General features: G+C 36.9%; 2 protein-coding genes across 3 annotated transcripts in view; one reads left to right on the forward strand and one right to left on the reverse strand.

The window, feature by feature from the left end:
- Nucleotides 1-6033, forward strand: part of UBA6 (ubiquitin like modifier activating enzyme 6) — a 75352-nt gene extending 69319 nt beyond the window's left edge. The window contains exon 33 of the mRNA XM_073017323.1: nt 3675-6033. Within this exon, the coding sequence (XP_072873424.1) occupies nt 3675-3810 (136 nt within the window). The 3' untranslated portion in view covers nt 3811-6033. The remainder of the gene's footprint in view (nt 1-3674) is intronic.
- A 9724-nt stretch (nt 6034-15757) lies between these two features.
- Nucleotides 15758-21931, reverse strand: part of STAP1 (signal transducing adaptor family member 1) — a 49467-nt gene continuing 43293 nt past the window's right edge. For both annotated transcript variants that reach the window (XM_007998579.3, XM_073017324.1), the window contains one exon: nt 15758-16859. In XM_007998579.3, coding sequence (XP_007996770.1) covers nt 16798-16859 — 62 coding nt within the window. In that variant the 3' untranslated portion in view covers nt 15758-16797. The remainder of the gene's footprint in view (nt 16860-21931) is intronic.

A 21931-nucleotide genomic window follows, 5' to 3' on the forward strand; every position in this document is an offset into this window, starting at 1 on the left:
AGTATTCAACGTTATATGCAGCAAATAACAAGAATTTAAAAATAAGTTGTTGCACACTAAAAAATTAAATATAGTGGTTACTATAATTCAGATAAAAGCATTAGTCTTGTCTAATGACATTAATAAAGACAGTAAATCCGCCAGGTGAAGGCCAACAGACTACTTCTCGAGAGATTCACCTCTTCAGTTAATAGGTTTAGAAACCTGATTTGGTCAGTACACTTAAGAAAAAGTGGATCCGTCTCTTATGTTGAAACACTTAATGACCAGGCTTATGAGGAATCAAATTGCCAAATCACATTTATTCAACAAATTATTGTTTAAGGTGCCAGCTGTGTGCCAGGTACTGTTCTAGTCATTAGGGAGATAGCAGTTAGCAAATCACAGTTCTTTCCTACTTAAAGAGTTTGCATAACAATAAGGCAAGTATGTTAAGTGGTAGTAAGTATTATGGAGAAATTAAAGAAGAATAAAGGGAAAAGGAAATATGGGAAATACAGGGAGTTGGGGGTGTTGAGTTGCTGTATTATACTGAGTAGTTTCCCTCTGCCTGTCGTAGTCTCACCTGTTAAGGTGGCATTTGAGCAGAGACTGAAAGGAAGAAAGGACCAAAGAAAACTAAAGTCTTTATAGTGGTCTGCAAGGCTCTAAATGATTCCTAGTTATCCTTCAAAGTTCCTTCCTTACTTTCCCCTCACAATATTCCAGCTACACTGGCCTTATTTGTCCTTGAATACTCACTCTAATCATGCTCCAGGGTGGGACCTTTGCTTTAGTTGTTCTCTCTGCTTGTAACTCTGAGACAGTGACCTGGCCAAGTCTCACCCCTGGTCTTTGCACTTCCTAAAGAGGCCTCATTTAATATTGCAACCTGTCCCTGGCCCCAGTCTAGTATGCCTAGTCCCCTTTACTCTTCTCTACTTTTTCTTTTCAGAGCACTTATTACTGTCGTATGACTGCTGTGCTGCTGTGTATTTTGCTTATATTTATTGTTTGTTTTTGTTTTTGTTTTTGAGGCAGAGTCTCACTGTGTCGCCTAGGCTGGATTGCAGTGGTGCGATCTCAGCTCACTGCAACCTCCGCCTCCTGAGTTCAAGCGACTCTCCTGCCTCAGCCTCCTGAGTATAGCTGGGATGACAGGCACCCAATACCACACCTGGCTAATTTTTGTAATTTTAGTAAAGACGGGTTTTACCATGTTGGCCAGGCTGGTCTTGAACTCCTGACCTAAGGTGATTTCTCCCGCCTCAGCCTCCCAAAATGCTGGGATTACAGGCATGAGCCACCGCACCCGGCCCATGTACTGTATATTAGCTATTTACCTGCTACTAAAACATGTATTTCACAAGAGTGGGAATCTTTATTTGATCTTATCACTGTTGTATCTCAAGCACTTAGATAAATACCTGGCACATAAAAGGTTATCAACAAATATTTGTCAGACGAGTAAATGAATCTCTGCGTGATGGTTGTGTTTAACGTATCTATTGGCTATGATAATCAGTTGAGGTTAATCATTCTTAAATTATAATCCAGTCTGAATTATTTATACCTTAAAAAGTAAAACTACTATTTTATTAGCTAAGGCATTAATTTGCCTTATATTGTTTTCCATTAGATCGCTCAGTATCTTTTGGATAAAGCAAGAGTAGTGTTTAGAATTCCTTTATTTTATGCTGCAGTGGACTGTATGTGGTCATAAAGTGTATCAACTAGTGGAGTTTAAAATTTACGGCAAATTATTTAAAAATGCTTTTAAGATTTGGCCAATATTTGAAACTTCCAGCTTGATAATATTTTTCATTTTACTAGATTGTCCTTTTAGCAGGTATTTATTGAGTACCTGTTAAGTACTGAACACGTTCAGTCAGTCAGTGGGATTGTGATTAATAGCATGAGGTTGACTTTAGAAAGACCTGAGTTCACATTCTTGCTCAGCTACTTAGTTTTGTTACCTGGAGTAGCTTTTGAAACTCAGTTTCAAAAAGCTGCAAGTCCACAAATAGGGATGATTGTGCTCATAGTTGAACACTAAAATAATAGTAAGGGCTAGTAGTGTAATGGCACGTAAGAAGTATTCCACAAATGTTAGTCCTGTTAATATTTTATTATCATACATGTTCATCAAGCCCTGCCCTCAAGCAGTCTATTAAAGGAAATTGATTCCTAGTTATCCTGCTAAGTTCCTTCCCTACTTTGCCCTCACAATATTCCAGCTACACTGGCCTCCTTATTTGTCCTTGAATACTCACTCTAATGATGCTCCGTTGTGGGACCTTTGCTTTAGTTGTTCCCTCTGCTTGTAACTCTTGAGACAGTGGCCTGGCTAGGTCTCACCTCTGGTCATGTTAATCATTAAAGTATAATTGAATAACTGTGATAATGAAAATTTTTACAGAGTATTATGCTACCTCAGACCTCTAGTTCAGGGTAGATTTCATTTGAGCTTCCTTTGAAGAAGGATTATTCCAGGCAAAAACAACAGTCTTTCAGCTAAAAAAAGCGTACATACAAAAGTAAAACTACTGTTATATTAGCTAAGGCATTAATTTGCCTTATATTGATCTTCATTAGGATGCCTAAGTATCTTTTGGATAAATTAAGAGTAGTATTTAGAACTCCTACTAAATTCTAAATTTGGGAATTTAGAATTCACATTTTTTTATTTTTTGGAATGACTCAAGCATGAGGTGGTGATCATGAATGGTGGAAAGAATGAAAAGTTTATGTACCGGACAAAATATCTTTGTGAAATGGAAAGAGCTACTGAGGATTAAATTGATTACGTAGTTCAGAGCCTGGCATGAAGTAGGTACACAGTGTATAATAAATAACATTATTAGGCAGGAGAATACATCAAATTTGTATTTTAAGAGAATTCTAGGAGCAGTGTAGATTGGAGGTAGAAAAGAGACTAGAGAAAGCTAGCTAGAAGATAATACAATTATCTAAGGGATATATAGATATTGACTTTATTTAAGGCAGTAGTGACTATAGCAAAGAGTGATTTTTTCAGTAAATAGGATAAAGATTGGATATAAGCGAAAAAGCTGAGAATGTCTTTTATTTCATATTTCTAGCTTGCATTTTAAGGTTTAAATTCTAGCTTGCTTTTTTACTGTTTACAGAGAAATGTTTGAATTTATGATGCCTCCACACTTAAGAGGAAGTTTAGGAGGAGAATCAATTTTTTAAAATCGTTGCAACCTCCATCTCCCAGGTTCAAGCAGTTATCTTGCCTCAGCCTCCTGAGTAGCTGGGATTGCAGGCATGTGCCACTGCTCCCATCTCGTTTTTATATTTTTAGTAGAGATAGGGTTTCGCCGTGTGGGCCAGGCTGGTCTCAAACTCCTTACCTGAGGTGATCTGCCTGCCTCCGCCTCCCAAAGTGCTGGGATTACAGGCATGAGCCACCACGCTGAGCCTTTTTGTCTTTTAATAAATGGTTTGTATTCTTTATCATGACCAATGTGTCCAGATTTATTCACTGTTAGCTAAATGAGTGTCTTGAGTTCAGACCTTTTAGTAAAGGAAAATTAATATATGAAAGCAGATTATTATTAGATGTTAAAGTCTAGATACAAGTCCAGGTTCTCTGGATGGCATTAGTCAGCAAATCATTTTTTCATTTTATAGAATTTACCGAAGTATTCATTCTTGCTTATTTTTCTTAGAATGCATAAACTTGTAAAACCTTCTACTGAAAAGAAATATGTGGATCTTACTGTGTCATTTGCTCCAGACATTGATGGAGATGAAGATTTGCCTGGACCTCCAGTAAGATACTACTTCAGTCATGACACTGATTAATACAGGTTGTCTTAATGTTACTCCAGGACCACTTAATTTTGGAAAGAGTGCATTTAATTCAGAAGCTAAACAAAATCAGCTGATGATACTATGGATTTCTCTTTCATTAAGCCTTAATTTTAAGGGAAACATCAGTAAGAAACTGCACTGAAGAATTATAAAACATTTTGGGGCATAGTATACACTTGTCTAATGGTTCACACATGGCTATGATCACAAGCAACTTTGAACTGGAATGCCATTTACGAAAGTTTTGTGTATTAATCTGTGTATTAATCTCTCTGGATAAAAAGAAGGAAAAAATATGTATGACCAGAACAGATATGGATGAAGAAATTGAAAGCAACAAATGCAACTATCCAAAAAGTTTTATTTTATTTTATGAATTTCTTTTTTGTTTCGTCTTGAAGACTGATTTTCTGTACAAATAGTGTTTGGCACCCTGAACCTCTCATATGATTAGGCTTTGAGAATTTAATACCACTGGGAAGAAGAGGTATGGTAGTGGTGGATGAAGGGTGGACATTTTAAATTGTGCAGTTACAGTTTATCGTCCTGTTACCTCTGCTGGTTTAACCAGAGTTTGTTATATCACTGTGTCCCCCAAATCAGGATTTTTGTTGATAGCATCAGTGTTGTAGGAGCAGTAGGTTAGATGAGACATATTAATTTAGACTAAATGTGAACAGTATTATATGGACTCACACAACGCTCTTAGAGAATCCATGAATGTGAACAGACAAATGTGGCTAACCATTTGATTCTTCAGTATGCCTTCTAATGTGGGTGTTTTATTTATGTGAGACTCTAAACCTGATTGTTCTAATATATAAAACTAAAAGATTTTATAAAGGGAGTGTCTTTAGAAATAGATGAAAAGTAGAATGTTAAACATTATTGCTAGGGTAGTCTTTTTTTTTCTTTTTTTTTTTTTTTTTTTTTTTCCAGAAACCTAATTAGAGTATTAATTTTTTTTTTTTTTTTTTTTTTTTTTAAAGAGAAGCATGTTATTTCATTCCCATTCCGAGAAAGGGAGTTAATGAAGATAAAAGTTTATTTTTTAAGGTCTTTATTGAGAAAAACTTTCTGTTTTCTGATATGAACTATTGCAGATGTTTTTATAAGTACTTTCATTAAAATGATGTAAACAGTAGTACCCAACACTGTAAACTCAGTGAAAATAGTAAATGATTCTTTTATAACTAAGACTATCATGCATTCTGAAGCAATTGGCTTTTTTTTAACCATAGGAAGTCATTTCCCTCTAGCTCCTTTCCTTCTCTCCTTCTCAGAACATTAGTAGATACTTTGTTAGATAAAAAACTAGATTAACATCAGTGTTACTCCAATTTGGTATCTTTTTACACTATGTATTATACTTACTTTCTTTTTATTTCATTTACAAATACTTTAAATTACTTTATCAACCAGCTGTATTGTTTCCCTCTTTTGTAAAAGTACCAAAGTGGGGAAAATGTATGTGGAAGTGGAGAGTGAATTTGCATGACTAAAGGATTATCTGTACATAGGGAAGTGGGCAAAAGTGGATAGGATGAATTTAAAGAAAATGACTTACTTTTGGAAAAAATAAATTAAATTTGTTCACATAGCCTACCCTTTCCCATTGTGCATATCCCAAGTGTCATATTTAAAATTAAGGTTACTTAAAACAGAATCCAGGAATATCAAGGCTCTGTGACTTGGAATTTTAGAGGATAGGACTAATAAAAGGACTTTTGCAAAGAAGACTTTTTTCTATGTTCACTTCGTTTTGTGTTCTTTGAAAGTAACTGATATTTTCCGGGTAGTCATTCAGCAATCCATGAATATGATCCAGTAACTTGCTTATATTTTATTGAAGTCTCAACATCTCTTCAGAAGTAAATTTAGAACGATGCTGTCAGTGCATATTTATAGATATTAGTCTTTTAGCATATAAAACAAAATCAACAAAAATTAAGTTCATTTTGTGATTAAACCTGCAACCATTTTTCCATTACTTTTTTTCTATAGTTAATGGTTATTGCCATAATTTCTTCTGTTTGGTTCTACTAAGCTAGAAAGGCAGGATGAAGTTAATGATAACTCCCATTGTTTTATTTCTGTACCATGAAATCACTGTTGATGACTGAAATAACAGGTGCAAAAATTAATGATTTGATTTTTGTACAGTTTCACTGAGTAATTTTTTACTTATTAAAAATAAATTAAGAAGTGTAAGCATATCTTTGTAAATCATGTTTCGTAAGTTGACTCCAGAGATTCTGATTTTGCTATTTATTTTGTGAGTCATGTTGCTTTGGTGTTTCCTAATTTTCAAGTTTGCAATCATGGAGATACAGCAGTTATTAGATATGGAGGGACATTTTCCTCCTCAAATGTCCTCAAATGGCTCCAGGAAATTCTTTTAAAACAGTTGGAGAGAAACAGTCGTGACCATGTAAAACCTAGAAGATGTGGTAAATCTCATACTACTGGTTAGGGATTTGTAAAGTCCATTTCTTTTTAGAGTTCAAAGCAGTTCTATTACTTGTAAGTTCTTCATAAATTGTCCCAAAGGTAGGATATGGAAATAAATGTGTATCTTTATATTTTAATCTTCTTTGTCACACTCTGGTGAATTCAGGGAACATGAAAAAGGCAGCAATGTTTATAATTATTTTATAATTAGTATAATGAAGACAGAAAATTGTTCTTTTGGAATTTTGGGGGGAAAAAAAATCTTGTGACCTAAATCTTTCTATTATAATGAATATAATCAAATTTATTGTGATTGCACATATCTAATTTTATATAATCACTGTGTATGAATTTAGTGATTTTACTTTTGATAGATTCAGAAACATATAATCTGAATGCTTTCTCTGAAAAAAAAAATCAGAGAGTTGAGCTCTTGAGGATCAGAGTAATTATCCATTGATAATATGTGTTCATGTTGCTCTTTCTATGTCATAGCTTTGTTTTTTATTGAGAAATATATATTCAAAAATACATACATATTCAAAAGTACATAAAATATAAATATGCAGTTCAAGGAATAATTTTAAAGTAACTCTATAACTAGCAGTCAGCTTAATAGAATATATTGACAGCAGTTCAGAAACTACCCATGTAGTTCCTTCCCAGTCACAACCAGCTAGCTCCCTGCCACAAACCCTTTGGTAATTACCACTATCCTACCTTTTATGATAATTATCTCTTTGTTTGTATAGTGTTATCACCTATGTGTGTAAACTTAATACAGTTTGCTTGTTTTTGAGTTTTATTTAAAATCATACATTCTTTTGTAGCTGCTGCTTGTCATGCGCGTCCATGTGAAGAGATCACCACACAGGCTTTGTGTGAGCAATAAAGCTTTTTAATCACCTGGGTGCAGGCGGGCTGAGTCCAAAAAGAGAGTCACCGAAGGGAAATAAGGGTGGGGCTGTTTTATAGGAGTTGGGTAGGTAAAGGAAAATTACAGGCAAAGGGGGGTTCTTTGGCGGGCAGGAGTGGGGGTCACAAGGTGCTCATTGGGGGAGCTTTTTGAGCCAGGATGAGCCAGGAAAAGGACTTTCACAAGATAATATCATCGCTTAAGGTAAGGACCAGCCATTTTCACTTCTTGTGGTGGAATGTTATCAGTTAAGGCGAGGCAGGGCATTTGCACTTCTTTTGTGATTCTTCAATTACTTCAGGCCATTTGGGCATATATGTGCAAGTCACAGGGGATGTGATGGCTTGGCTTGGGCTCAGAGGCCTGACACTTCTTTTGTTCAGGATGGGATTTATTCATGTTGGTTGTAGCTGTACTTTATTCTTTATTGTGTCTGTGTAATTTACTTTTGTATTAATATGCCACAATTTATTTACTGTAGACAATTGGGGTGTTTTTAGTTTCAGGCAACTACAGTTTCACAATGAACATTATTTTACACAACTCCTAGTACAAAGAGTATATATCTAGGAGTAGAATTTTTTGGTCATAGGGTATTCATATCTTACATTTTATTAGATGATTACAAATTTTTTCCTAAGCATTAGTATGTTGGTTGGTTTTGTGTTGCTATAAAGGAATACCCGAGACTCGGTAATTCATAAAGAAAAAGGGTTTATGTAGCTCATGGTTCAGCAGGTTGTACAAACATTGCACCAGCATCCTTGCAATCATGGCAGAAGGCAAAGGAGGAACTGGCGTATCACATGGCGAGAGGAGCAAGAGAGAAATAGGGGAAGTCCCAGATTATTTTTAAGAATCAGATCTTACATTAACTCATGGAACAAGAACTCGTTATCTCAACGAGGACACCAAGCCATTTATGAGGGATCCACGGATCCATCCCCATAACCCAAACACCTCACAGCAGTCCTCACCTCCAACATTGGGGATCACATTTCAACATGATATTTGAAGGGGACGAATATCCAAACCATATTTCTGCATATCTTGGTCAGTGCTGGTATTAAGAGTTTTTGTTTTTAATTTTGCCAATCTGGTGGATATGCAGTTGTATCTCATTGAAGTTTCACTCTGTATTTCACTAATTACCTGTGAAATTGAGTGTTTTTCCATAAGTTTATTGGCCAATTTGACTTTCTGTTTTGTAAAGTATCTTGTTAGGACTGTCACAAATGTTTTTGTTGTGTTGCTAATATTTTTTCTCATTGATTAAGGATCTTTGTTGGCTATATTGTTGCAAATATCTTCTCCCATTTTGTGGCTTGCCTTTCCTTCCCTTATGATGTTCTTTGATAAAAACAATTTATTAATGGTTAAGTACTAGGAAGTATGAGTGTTTTAAAATTAGAGTGTGAATTGTTTTAAAAAACTATTCCCTACCCTGGAGTCATGTCTTCTATATTGTCTTCTAAAAGCTTTAGTTTTGCCTTTCAGATTTAAATTTTTTTCAAGAGGAATTAATTTGGTGTATGCTAGGAGATGCCTCACCACCATTTATTGAAAAGTCTGGGTTTTATTCCTCCTTTCTATAGTGCCACCAAAGTCGTGTATTATATCCGTATGTGAATACATCTATTGATGAAAACAGTCAAACTCTGTAAATATTTTCAGAGATTATTCTGAGCCAAATATGAGTAACCATGGCCTGTGACCCAGCCCTCAGGAGGTCCTGAGAACATGTGCCCCAGGTGGTCAGAGTACATCTTGGTTTTATATATTTTAGGAAGGCATGAGACATCAATCAAATACATTTAAGAAATACATTGGTTTGGTTCAGAAAGGTAGGACAACTCAAAGTGGGGGCTTCCAGAGTATAGGTAAATTTAAAACATTTTCTGGTTCACTATTGGTTGAGTTTATCTGAAGACCTGAGATCAATAGAAGGAAAATATTCAGGTTAAATAAGAGACTGTGGAGAACAAGTTTTATTGTGCAGAGGGAGCTCTCAGCAGATTTCAAAGAGAACAAGTTGTAAAATGTTTCTTATTGGACCTAAAAGGATGCCTGGCTCTTAGTTGATTATCTCTTGGATTTGGAAAGGAAGAAAGGGCCAAAAAAAAAAAAAAAAAAAAAAAAAGGTAGTGGGGAAAGGGGATTCTTTATAGATGGTAGATTTTTCCCACAAGGGATGACTTTGCAGGACCATTTCGGATATGGCAGAGAAACATGTTTTGGGGTAAAATATTTTGATTTTCTTTCTTGTTATGCCAGAGTCAGATTGAAAAGTTTAGTCACGATATACAGGGTTAAATAAAACTCATCTGATGAAAATTTATAGTTTGTAGAGCATGACTCCCCAGACCTCTTAGACAGGAATTCGGGCAAGATAAAATAATATCAGAACTTAGTCCTTACATCTCAAACTTTTTTTCCCTTTTTTCTATCCCTGTGCTAGTATACCATCCTCATCATTGTAGCTGATATATTCTTGACATCTGGCCAAACAAATCCTCCCAACTTATTGTTCTTTTAGAGTGTCTTAGTTTAGAGTGTCTTGGTTATTCTTAGCCGCTTGTATTTTCAGTTCTCAAATTTCTAATTGAAAGCATGTAAATTTGTCACTCCTGCAGTTTCTAATTGTCTTGCTGAAATTTTCAGTCTCTTATCTGCTTCAAAATGAAAAGCATAATTATTTTCTAGTCTGTGTCTAATAATTCCAGAATCAAAACCCGCCTGTGGGTCTGTTTTTATTTTGTTTATTTTAGTCTTCATTCTTACTATCTTGTCTCCTTGTGTGCCTGGTTATCTTTAATTATTTATCAATATTGTATTTGAAAAAACTAGAAATAACTTGATGCTCAGAATGATATTTTTATCCTCCACAGAGTTTTTTCATTTGCTTCTGACAGGTACTTGGGCATTAGTAATTTAGGATTATTTTGATCCAATTTCAGAGACTGAGATTTTCCAGGTCACCTAGGTGACTGAAAGCTGAGCTACAGACTTTGGTAGTGCTCTTCTGTTCATCCTTATTTCTAGGGTTCAACCATTCAGGGTTTTGAAGTGTGGTTTGGAGTTACTAGGCCCTCACCTCTTCACTGACCCTGGACTCTATTTTTGAATCTTTATCCCCTTAGCTCTGTCTACTCAACTTCCCAGTGGCCTTTTGCAATCTATAAATGCTCCTAACATAGTGGTCCCAAATGAAGGGTTCATTTTTCTGAATTTCTGTCTTTTTCCAGATATTATTGGCATGGTAATTACTCACCAACTTATCAGCTGTCTGCTGCCTTCCCACATGTTTGAAAAGTATATTTTATCCAGCTTTTCTAAATGTTTTCAATTGAGAATGTTAATACAAATTACTTAGCTCACATTATTTCCTGTTGATTATGTGTAAAATACAGTTGGTTTATTTGTATTATTTTTGTACCTGGAAACAGTAAACTCTCTAGTGATTCTCTAAATTATTTGCACATTTTTTAAAATTTTCTTTTTTTTTTTTTTGTTTTTTTTTTTTTTTTGAGACAGAGTCTCACTGTGTCGCCCAGGCTGGTGCAGTGGCATGATTTCGGCTCACTGCAACCTCCACCTCCTGGGTTCAAGCAATTCTCCTGCCTCAGCCTCCCAAGTAGCTGGCACTACAGGCGCCCACCACAACACTCATGTTGGCCAGGCTGGTTTTGAACTCCTGACCTCATGATCCACCCACCTAAGCCTCCCAAAGTACTGGGATTACAGGCGTGAGCCACCACACTCGGCCCATTTTTAAAAATTTTCTACATAACCTTAGCTCCAAACAAAAATAGTTTAATGTTTTCTAAGATCCAAATTTTGATTTTGTTGATCCTTTCTATAGTATGTTTGTCTCCTATTCCATTAATTTCTGCCTTTATCAATATTATTTCTATTTTATTAGGGATTTTTTTACTATTCTGTTTCTAACTTGTTGAGATGGGTTACTTCTTTCATTTTTAACGTGTCTTCCTTTTCGACATATCCATTTAAAAGTTATCTCTATACTATTGTAATATAGTTACATCATACTCAACTATTGTCATATTCCACAAATTTTGATACATAATGCTCATATTTAGTTAAAATATTTTCCTAATTTTCATTAGAATTTTCTCTTCAACCCTTTTTTAGGAGAGTTTCTTTTTTTCCAAACATGGGCTTTTCTAATTATGTTTTTTGATTTGCAGTTTAATTGAATTTTTGTCATAAAAAATAATCTTTCTGATTTTAATTATTTGAAATTACTTGAGACTTGCTTTATGGCCGAGAATACGTTAAATTTTTAATCATTTTTATGCATTTGAAAACAGTATATTTTGTAGCAGTTAGGGACAGTGGGAAGGGGAGAAGTCTCTTCTCCATATCTTCAGCATTCTAGTCTCCTAGTACTCGTTATTTGTGGGGCCTAAAAACAAGCCATCTAATGTGTCTTTTACGGTTGTTAATTATGTTATTTAATTCTACTGTATCTTTACTGATTTTTAATATACCTATTATGTCAATTACTGAAAGAAATATGTTTAAAAATCGCCCACTATGATCTTGATTTGTCTCTTTCTCCTTGTATATGTTTCTGGTTTATATATTTTGAGGATAATTATTAACTGCATGAAGTTTAACATGTTATATTTTTCTGATGAATTATACTTATCACTATGCAGTGTATCTGTAATATGTTTTGCCTTAAAGCCTGTTTTCTCTGTAGCTATACTAGCTTTCCTTTAGTCAGTATTTTCACAGAGTAACTTTTTTCATCTATTTAATTTTAATATTTCTGTATCCTTATGTTTTAAATGTGTATCTAGTAAACAAAACAGATTTAGGATTTTAGTGAAGTTTTTTGTTTTGTTTATTTTTAGATCCAGAGTCCCTCTTATGTTGCCCAGGTCAAAGTGCAGTGGCTCAAGTGGTCCTCCTGCATCAGCTCCCTAAGTAGCTGAGACTGCAGACGTGCACTACCACACCTGGCTTTTATTATTATTATTTTTAATCTAATAGAACAATCTTTGTCTTAAACTGGAACACATATGCCATTTACATTTAATATAATTACCAATATATTTAGATTTGTTTCTGCCATTTTAGTTTGTTCTGGGAGAGTTTAGGGTTTTTGTTTTTGGGGTTTTTGGTCTAATCTATTTTGTGATTCTTTTTCTGTTTTCTTGCCTTTTAAAATTAGTATTGACTTACTATGTTATTCTGTTTTTTCCAGTTATTAATTGATTATCTCTCAACTGCAGACTCACTTATCTGTATTCTGGGACTTTGTACCTAGAAATTTTTGCAAACTGTGCTTCTCCTTTGCCATCTGGCTTGTTTTTAGGTCCCACAAAGAAAGAGTACTAAGAGACTAGAATGCTGAAGATAAGGAGAAGAGACTTTTCCCCTTCCCATTAGCCTCCCAATATTGTCAGCATCACCTCAGCAATGGTTCTTGTTTTAGCAACTGTGGTTGGTTTCTATACTCCAACTTTTCTCCGGCATTCTGGAGGGTATCTCTAGGTTCTATTAATCCCATCTTTTTGCCTTTAATAATTGTGTCCCTAGTAGACATATTCAGTTTTCTCAAAACCTGTTTACCAATTCCTTGTTAAATTCTTTCTTAAAATAAATGTTGTTTGTTCTCCTTGAGCAACACATATTTTTTTCTCTTTACTAGTTTGTCTTTTAATAATTACTCTATATTCCATCATATATATTCAGATTAAATAAGACTGAAGTTAATCATTACCTTTACCTTTGGCAGATTATATTTTTTCAAAAATGGCTACAGCAATATTTTCAATCCCACATACTCTTCTAGAAGCTTACTATACTCTAGTCCCCATTAAGACCTCTGAGGTCAAGTCATAAAAGGATATATAGCTGGCTTCCTCTTGACTCTCTCACTCTTTTACTTGCTCTCTCTTGGAAAGCTAATCTTTGGAACCTAGACACCATGTTGTGAGGAAGCTCAAACTATCACACATGGAGAAAATCTCATGCTACCAGCCTGCAGGCAGCATCAGGTGGTCAGACATGTGAGTAGGCAGACTTTCAAATGATTCTAGATCCTAGACTTCACACAGCAGAAACAAGCCATTCCTACTGTGCTGTGCTGTGCCATACCAATCCCCTAAACCCACCGAATCTATGAACGTGGATTGTTTATGCAACTAAGTTTTAGAGTTATTTATTGCGCAGATATAATAACTAGAACAACTCTTTAATTTCCAAGTTATGTACTATTGTCATATATCTGTATTGTGTGTTTTAATTCTGTTGTCATGTACTTTAATGTTCTTTAATTCTAAGACTTACATAGTCAGTGTTTGTGTTTATACATACACACATATATGAAACTTTCTTTGCTCTTCAGTATTTTTTGTTTCTAAGGCTTACTGCTATGGGCTGAATGTTTATGTCTTCCCCAAATTTGTATGTTGAAATTCTAATCTTCAAGGTGATGTAATTTGGAGATGGGGCCTTTGAGGGGTGATTAGGTCATGGGGGCAGAGCCCTTATAAAAGAGGCCTGAGATCTCTCACCCCTACCATATGAGGACACAGCAAGAAGGTGCCATCTTTGAGCCAGCATGTGGACCCTCACGAGACTCTGCATGAACCAGTGCCTTGATCTTAGACTTCCCAATCCCTAGAAATAAATTTTTGTCACCTATAAGCCAGTTTATCATGTTTTGTTACTGTAGCTTGAATGGACTAAAACACCATCTGGGATAAATTTTTATCTGAAATACTTGCTTTAGAATTTCATTTTGTGAGAGTCTGCTGATCGCATACTTGCTCATGATTTGTTTTCTGAATATATCTGTATTTTTTCCTCATTCTGCAAAGATATTTTTGCTGAATATAGATGCCTAATTTAGCCTCTATTGTCGTTCAGCACATTGACATTGGAGATATTTTTTCATTTTCTCATGACTTCCTCTGTTGCTCTTGAGTCAGCTGTCAGGCTAATACTTACACCTTTAAAGAAATTTAATTTTTGGCCAGGAGCAGTGGCTCAAGCCTGTAATCCCAACACTTTGGGAGGCCGAGGTGGGCAGATCACTTGAGGTCGGGAGTTCGTGACCAGCCTGACCAATATGAGAAACCCCGTATCTACTAAAAATACAAAATTAGCTGGGCATTTTGGTGGGCACCTGTAATCCCAGCTATTTGGAAGGCTAAGGCAGGAGAATCGCTTGAACCCAGGGGGCAGAGTTGCAGTGAGCCGAGATCGTGCCATTGCACTTCAGCCTGGGCAACAAGAGCAAAACTCTGTCTTAAAAAAAAAGAAAATCTCTTTTTCTATCTGCTTTGGTTTTATGAAATTTAATTAATATGTTTCTGAGTATGGATTTATTTTTACTAATCCTGCTTAAGATTTGTTGAGATCTTTAAATCTGGATTTGTGTCTTTGATTATTAGTTCTGGAGAAGTTCTCAGATACTACTCCTTCACATATAACCTCTTCCTCATTCTCTTTTTTTCTGTGGAGATTCTCATTAAACATGATAGACCTTCAGTGTTCTGTCTTCACTTTTTAACACCCTCTCTTCTGTATTTTCCAATTGTTCTTTCTTGTCATGCTTTATTCTGTATAATTTCTTTTAACCCATATTCCAGTTTACTTACCTCTTTATGTGTTTATCTACTTACAGCCATCTATTTTGTTGTGGTGGTGGTGGTTTTATTTTTCAGTCCTAAAAGTTCTGTTTGGTTCTCTTTTTTAAACCTGCTAGATCACTTTTATAGTTTTTTGTTCCCTACAGATATTTTCTAATATGTCTGTTCTTTAAACTATGAGGACTGTTGTATGGTCTTTGTCTGCTGGTTTCAGTTTCTGAAATGTCTGTGACCCTGTTTCTGTTGTTTCTTCTAGCTAAATGCATTGCTGGTCTCCTGTGAGACTCTCCACATTGGTCAGCCCCTGGTCTTTGATTTCTGTTTCCCTTGTCAGTTACTTTTCCATTTATTGCGTTCAACTACAATGTGTCACCAACTTTAGGAATCTACTTTTTAAAAGTTGTTCATATTAAGCACCCTAATTTCTTTTAGAATGCAAGAATTCACTCAACACTGTGAAATGATAAGAAATTAGAGCTCTTTAGTCTCATCTACCTGTATTTTGACCAACTCAATTGTAAAACCCTTGAGAATAATACATATGTGCTTCTTTTGTAATTTTTACATCAATTAACAGTGATTTATATAAATAATACATTTCAATAAATACTTACATTAATGCTCAGGCTTTATGTCCCAACTCTTATATTTATGATTCCTTATTGTCACTGCCTCTCCATTTAAAAGAAAGCCTTACTTGATTTTGCATATATTGCTACACAGATTATTTATCTTCATATTATAATAGATCTTAAAGAACTGGTTCTCAAATTTGTTATATCTTCAAGAATTGGTTCTCAAATTTGTCATGTATAGCAATTACCTGTGGTGTGTGCTTAAAAGGCAGATTTCTGGACCTGCCTCAGCGCCGCCCCCCTCCCCCCCTGAAATTATAATTCAGTAAGTCTGAGAGAACTCTGCGTATTTTCAGGCATCCCAGGGAGCTCACTGAATTAGTTTGCTAGGATTGTCGTAACAAATACCACAGACCATGTGGATTAAAGAACATAAATTTATTTTCTCACCATTTAAGAAGCTAGATGTTCAAGGTTTTGGCCGGGTTGATTTTTTTCCCCCCTGAGGCCTCTCTCCTTGAGTTGTCAATGGCTGTTTTCTCCCTCTGTCTCACATAGTCTTTCCTCTGTAGAATATAGACCATATCTTTTCATTGTTAGTTGATTGTGTGATTCCCAAATTGACTTAATCATCAAAATCAATTTAGAAGTTTGCTTTTGAAGAAAAAAATTATGAAAAAATATCTGTGTTATTTTGATTCAGTAGATGTAGTCTGAGGCTGATGGTTCCATATTTTTAAGAACTCTGGGTACTTATAATCAGGCTCATCGTACTTATGACACAAGATGATGATACAGCCTTTCACCATCTTTGTAAGGAAATAATGGGCTGATTTTGAGTGGCAAAAAGATGACACCAACGAAAAACATGGGAATGGATACATTTATTTCCATTAACAAAAAATGTAGTATATAATACTTCCATTGGAAAAGGGCTTCTCTAGTACATTTCATGTCTCTGACTTCCAGCTAGGTAATTAAAATGGCATATTTGATAAATTGGTCAAATCAGATTTCAACAAAACTTAGGTTTTCTGGGAATTGGTAGGATTTAAAACTAGAGAAACTGCTGTGGGAATTATCTAGGGGAAATGTATTTCATTGAGGTCTAAAGAAAAAAATTCCATCTAGAAAGTAGTATGTGTTTTTGGCTTATGTCAGTGCATGGGAATGTGTATATCTGCAGGTTACCACCACAGCCGTATTCTCTAGTTTCCCTGTGAATTGGTTTCATTCTGATAAGATAATGAAATTATATGGTGTACAATGTTTAATTCTAATTCTGGTGTTCAGGTGAATGACTTGGTAAACAGGATCAGTAGAATATAGATAATTCTCTTTAAAAGTAAGAACTTCATTTTGAAAATATAAATTACCAAGATACACAAAGGAGCTTTCACATTGTATTTCATGCAATGTGTGGATTTTTCTTCAACTTTTCACTTCTCCCTTCCATATTGGGTTCTTGACCTAGAAATTGTGGGTAGAAAAAACTTAATTAGCGAACCAATATTGTAGAAAACGGTGGTTCTTTGTTTTCAGTGACTTGATTTTCTTGCTCCTGTGTGGAACATTGCTGGTGTGTTTAGTAAATGTTAGGAAAATAAATACTGAATATTCAGATGCTTTTTTAAATTTTATTTTATCCTGGACCTGTAATTTCATTCCTAATAATTTTTTTCTTCCTCTTTAGCTTAATGTGAGTTACCTGCCTTATATTTTGAAGCGGATTTTAGTTTAAACTGCTAATTTCTGGAGTTGGGAAATATCTTTGACCATTCTTGTTCCATTATTGCTCTTGCCTTCTGGTGTAAGAGAGAGCCAAATGCTGACATGGGTTAACAGGGATCAAAGAAAATCTTATTTTCTTTTAGATAATATTTTATTACATATTAACTTTTTCCACATCTCCAGATTGGAACCCTTACCTGCTCTACAACTCCCATTTCCCAACTCAAGGTAAATTGAAGTTTGATGTACTAGCAGTCTCACTGTGCCACAGCCAGCTATGAGTTCAAATTCCTGAAGCAATGTTAGGGTTCCACAAAGTTTTCTTAAAACATCAGCATTATTTGTCAAGATAAGTTTTGATCTTTGTGTAGCTTTTCTTAGGAAGTCCTATTTTCATTGTCATGTATTTTTCCATCATTTTTCTGCTTTTGAAAGAAAATACGTTACTCTACAGATAATATTCTAATTATTTAAAGTCTTTCTTTACAGGCCCCTCTAATTCCATCTATTCTTATGTCATTCCCCAGTCCCTATAACAAAGGCATCTGAAATGCAGGGGGAGGCTGAGTAGTTTGTTCCTGATCACAAAGCAAACTGAACAAGTTCAGTCAAACTGAACAAGTTACCAAAAGCAATCTGGTTGTCTAACATTTTACATCAATAGTGCTTTTTTTTTTTTAATGTTTATTTTGTTTTTTTTATTTTTTTTTTTATTTTTTGTTGTTGTTGTTGTTGTTTTTGTTTCAGTATTTCTGTTGTCTATTTTTGCTTCCCTGGCCCTGCCCTGAGGGTGGGGCCCCTAGTCAAGGTGCAGCAGCATTTTGGCAGTTACAGCGTGGGCACCTAAAACCCCAAGAGAAAATTTTTCCTTCCAGCCAGAGAAATCAGGAAAAATGGGCAGAGAGGAGAATTGGAATTACATTTTTCTCTTTCTTGTCTCTGTCTCGGAGAGATTGGTCAACTGCAGTCTCACAGAACTGCAATTACAGCACAGGTGTCATTAATAAGCTCCATCATTCTAGTTAGAACACCAAAAAAAAAAAGGACCCTTGGGGCCGGGTGCGGTGGCTCAAGCCTGTAATCCCAGCACTTTGGGAGGCCGAGACAGGCGGATCACGAGGTCAGGAGATCGAGACCATCCTGGCTAACGCGGTGAAACCCTGTCTCTACTAAAAAATACAAAAAACTAGCCGGGCGAAGTGGCAGGCGCCTGTAGTCCCAGCCACTCGGGAGGCTGAGGCAGGAGAATGGCGTAAACCCAGGAAGCGGAGCTTGCAGTGAGCTGAGATCACACCACTGCACTCCAGCCTGGGCCACAGAGCGAGACTCCATCTCACAAAAATTAAAGAAAAAAAAAAAAAAAGGGCCCTTGGGGGCTCAAGAGTATGGAGAATTCCCAGAGAGGTGACAGCTGGAAAAGAGTTATCTCCTAGTTCTGTGTATGAAGTGACACAAATTCCAAGCTCACCTCTGAATTGTGCATGCACAGAACCAGATACAAAACAGATGGCAAAGCCTTTGACTACTAAACTAAGGTATAAACCACGACCAAGTCCCAGGCTGTTGATTCCTGAGATACAGACCCAAAACAGCATAACAGAAGCTTTGAAAACTGAACCAATATTGGAATGGCTTCCCACAGAAAGTGAGAGAGAACTGGTTCAATCTAATCAAGATGGTTGCCTGCTTTTAAAAAATGCTCGAGAATTTTAACAGGACCCAGAGGCTCGTAACATAATATTCAAAATGTCCAAGACACAATACAGAATTACTTGATATATGAAAACCCAGGAATTAATATACAAAAAGAGGAATGTGACCAATTCCCCAGTTTTCAAGGGAAAAGACAATTGATGCCAACACTAAGATAACCAAGATGTTGAAATTATCAGATGAAGACTTTAAAGCAGCTATGCTTCATGAGGTGGTCATAAACACTCTTGAAATGAATATAAAGATAGATGTTCTAAACAAAGAAAAGCTATAAAAACCAGTGGAGAGAGGAGGTGGAGCAAGATGGCCAAATAGAACCCTCCAGCTATCACCCCGCCCCCCACAGAAACACCAAATTAAACAACTGTCTACACTAGAAAGCACCTTAATAAGAACCAGAAATCATGTGAGCAATTACAGTACTTGGTTTTAACATCATAGCAAGGAAAGAGACACTGAAGAGGGTAGGAAAAATAGTCTTGAATTGCCAACCTGGTCTCTTCCCCCATCTCCCAGCAGTGGCTGCTGGTGCAGAGAGAGAATCTGTGTGCTTAGGAAAAGAAGTGGACAGTGACTGTGGCACTTTGCATTGGAACTCAGTGCTACTTGTCACAGTAGAAAGCATCACAGGGCAGAATTCAGCCAGGACCACAGAGGGGAGCATTTAGACCAGCTCTTGCCAGAGAGGAATCATCCATTCCAGTGGTCAGAATCTGAGCTCTGACTAGTCTCAACATCACAGGCTAAAGTGATCTGGGGTTCTAAATAAATTTGAAAGGCAGTTTAGGCCACAGACACAGGGTCCTGCGCAAGTCTTGTTCTGTGCTGGGCTTGGAGCCAGTGGACATGGAGTGCATATGACCTAGTGAGACACCAGCTAGGGTGACCAGGGGAGTGCTTGTGTCACCCCTCCCCCAATCTCAGGCAGCATAGCTCCAGGAGAGACTCCTCCTTTCTGCTTGAGTAGACAAGAGGGGAACGTAAACTTGGAAAACAACTCAATTGGAAAACAGCTCACCCACAGTAAACAGGGCATCAGGCAGAGTCGTGAGAACTCCATTTCAGGCCCTAGCTTCTGGGCATTTCTAGACACGCCCTGGGCCAGAAGGGAATCTACTGCTTTGAAGGGAAGGACTCGGTCCTGGCAGTATTCATCGTCTACTGCCTAAAGCACCCTTGAGCCTTGAATAAACATCAACAGTAGCCAAGCAGTACTTGCTGTGGGCCTTGGGTGAGACCCAGAGCTATGCTGGCTTCAGGTATGACCCAGCACATTCCTAGTTGTGGTGGCCATAGGGAGAGACTTTTGCTTAAGGAAAGGAAAGGGAAGAGTAAAGGAGACTTTGCCTTCCAGCTTGGGAACCAGTTAGGCCACAGTGGGGTAGAACACCAAGCAGGGCCTTGTGGTTCCCAATTCTAGACCTTGGTTCCTGGATGGCATTTCTGGACCCACCTTGGGTCAGAGGGGAGCCCCTTACCCTAAATGGAGAGACCCAGGCCTGGCAGTATTCACTACGAACTGATTGAAGAGCCCTTGGACCTTGAGTGAACATCAGTGGTAGTCAGGCAGTACTTGCCACAGGCCTAGGGTGGTGGTAGTCACGGGGAGAGACTCCTGCTTGAGGAATGAATGGGAAGGACTTTGTCTTACACCTTGGGCGCTGGCTCAGCTGCAGTAGGATAGAGCACCAAATAGATTGCTAAGGTTTCTAACTCCAGACCCTGGCTCCTGGATGGCATTTCTTGAGTCCCTCTGGTCTGGCTCGGAGCTCTCCAATCTGAAGGGAAGGATACAAGCTTGGCTGGATTAGCCACTTGCCGAATCATGAGCCCTTGAGCCTTGAGTGAACATCAGCGGTACCCAGACCATGGTCACCACTGGCATTGGCCAAGACTCAGTGCTGTGCTGGCTCCAGGTATGACCCAGCACAGTCATAGTGGTGGTGGCACAGGAGTGCTTATGTCCACCCCTCCCCCAGCTCCAGGAAGCTCAGCACAGAGAGAGAGAGAGAGAGAGACTCCATTTGTTGGGGGGAAAGTAAGGGAAGAGAACAAGAGTATCCACCTGGTAATCCAAGACATTCTTTTAGATCTTACCCAAGACCATCAGGGCACTACTCTACAAGTCTGCAAGAGTCACAATGTTCCTGGGCCCACATGCCCGCAATGTACATATGGCTGCAGTGACCAAAGACTTAGATCAGAATAGTCAATTCTTTTTGAAGACTGGGAAAACCTTTCCAAGAAGGATGGGTACAAACAAGCACATACTGTGAAGACTAGATTAAGTACCTAACTCTTTAATGCCCAGACATCAACAAATACAAGCATCAGGACCATTCAGGCAAATGTGACCTTACGAAATGAACTAAATAAAGCACCAGTGACCAATTCTGGAGTGACAAAGATGTGTAAACTTTAAGACAGTGAATTCAAAATAGCCATTTCTAGGAAGCTCAATGAAAATCAAGAAAACACAGAGAAGGAATTCAGAATCCTATCACATAATTTAACAAAGAGATTGAAATCATTTTTTTAAAGTCAAGCAGAAATTCTGGACCTGAAAAAAATGACATTCTGAAGGATATATCAGAATCTCTCAATAGCAGAATTGATCAAGCAGAAGAAAGGATTGGTGAGCTTGAAGACAGGCTATTTGAAGATACACAGTCAGAGGAGACCAAAAAAAGGAATAAAAAGGAATGAAGCACACCTACAATATATTGAGAAAAAACCTCCAAAGAGCAAACCTAAGAGGGACTGATCTTAAAGAGAAGGTAGAGAGACATATCAAGGTAGAAAGTTTATTCTAGAGAAAGATATAAATATTCAAGTACAAAAGGTTATAGAACACCACGCAGATTTAACTCAAAGAAGACTACTTCAAGGCACTTAATATTCTAACTCCCAAGGATGGGATAAAGAAATCATCCTAAAAGCAGCAAGAGAAAAGTGACAAATAAAATACAAAGGAGCTCCAATACATTTGCAAGCAGACTTCTCAGTGGAAACCTTATAGGCCAGGAGAGCATGACATATTTGATGTGCAGAAGGCAAAAAACTTGCCTCCTAGAATAGTATATCCTGTGAAAATATCC

Source organism: Chlorocebus sabaeus, chromosome 7, assembly GCF_047675955.1.
Source record: "Chlorocebus sabaeus isolate Y175 chromosome 7, mChlSab1.0.hap1, whole genome shotgun sequence".
Classification (NCBI taxonomy): Eukaryota; Metazoa; Chordata; class Mammalia; order Primates; family Cercopithecidae; genus Chlorocebus; species Chlorocebus sabaeus.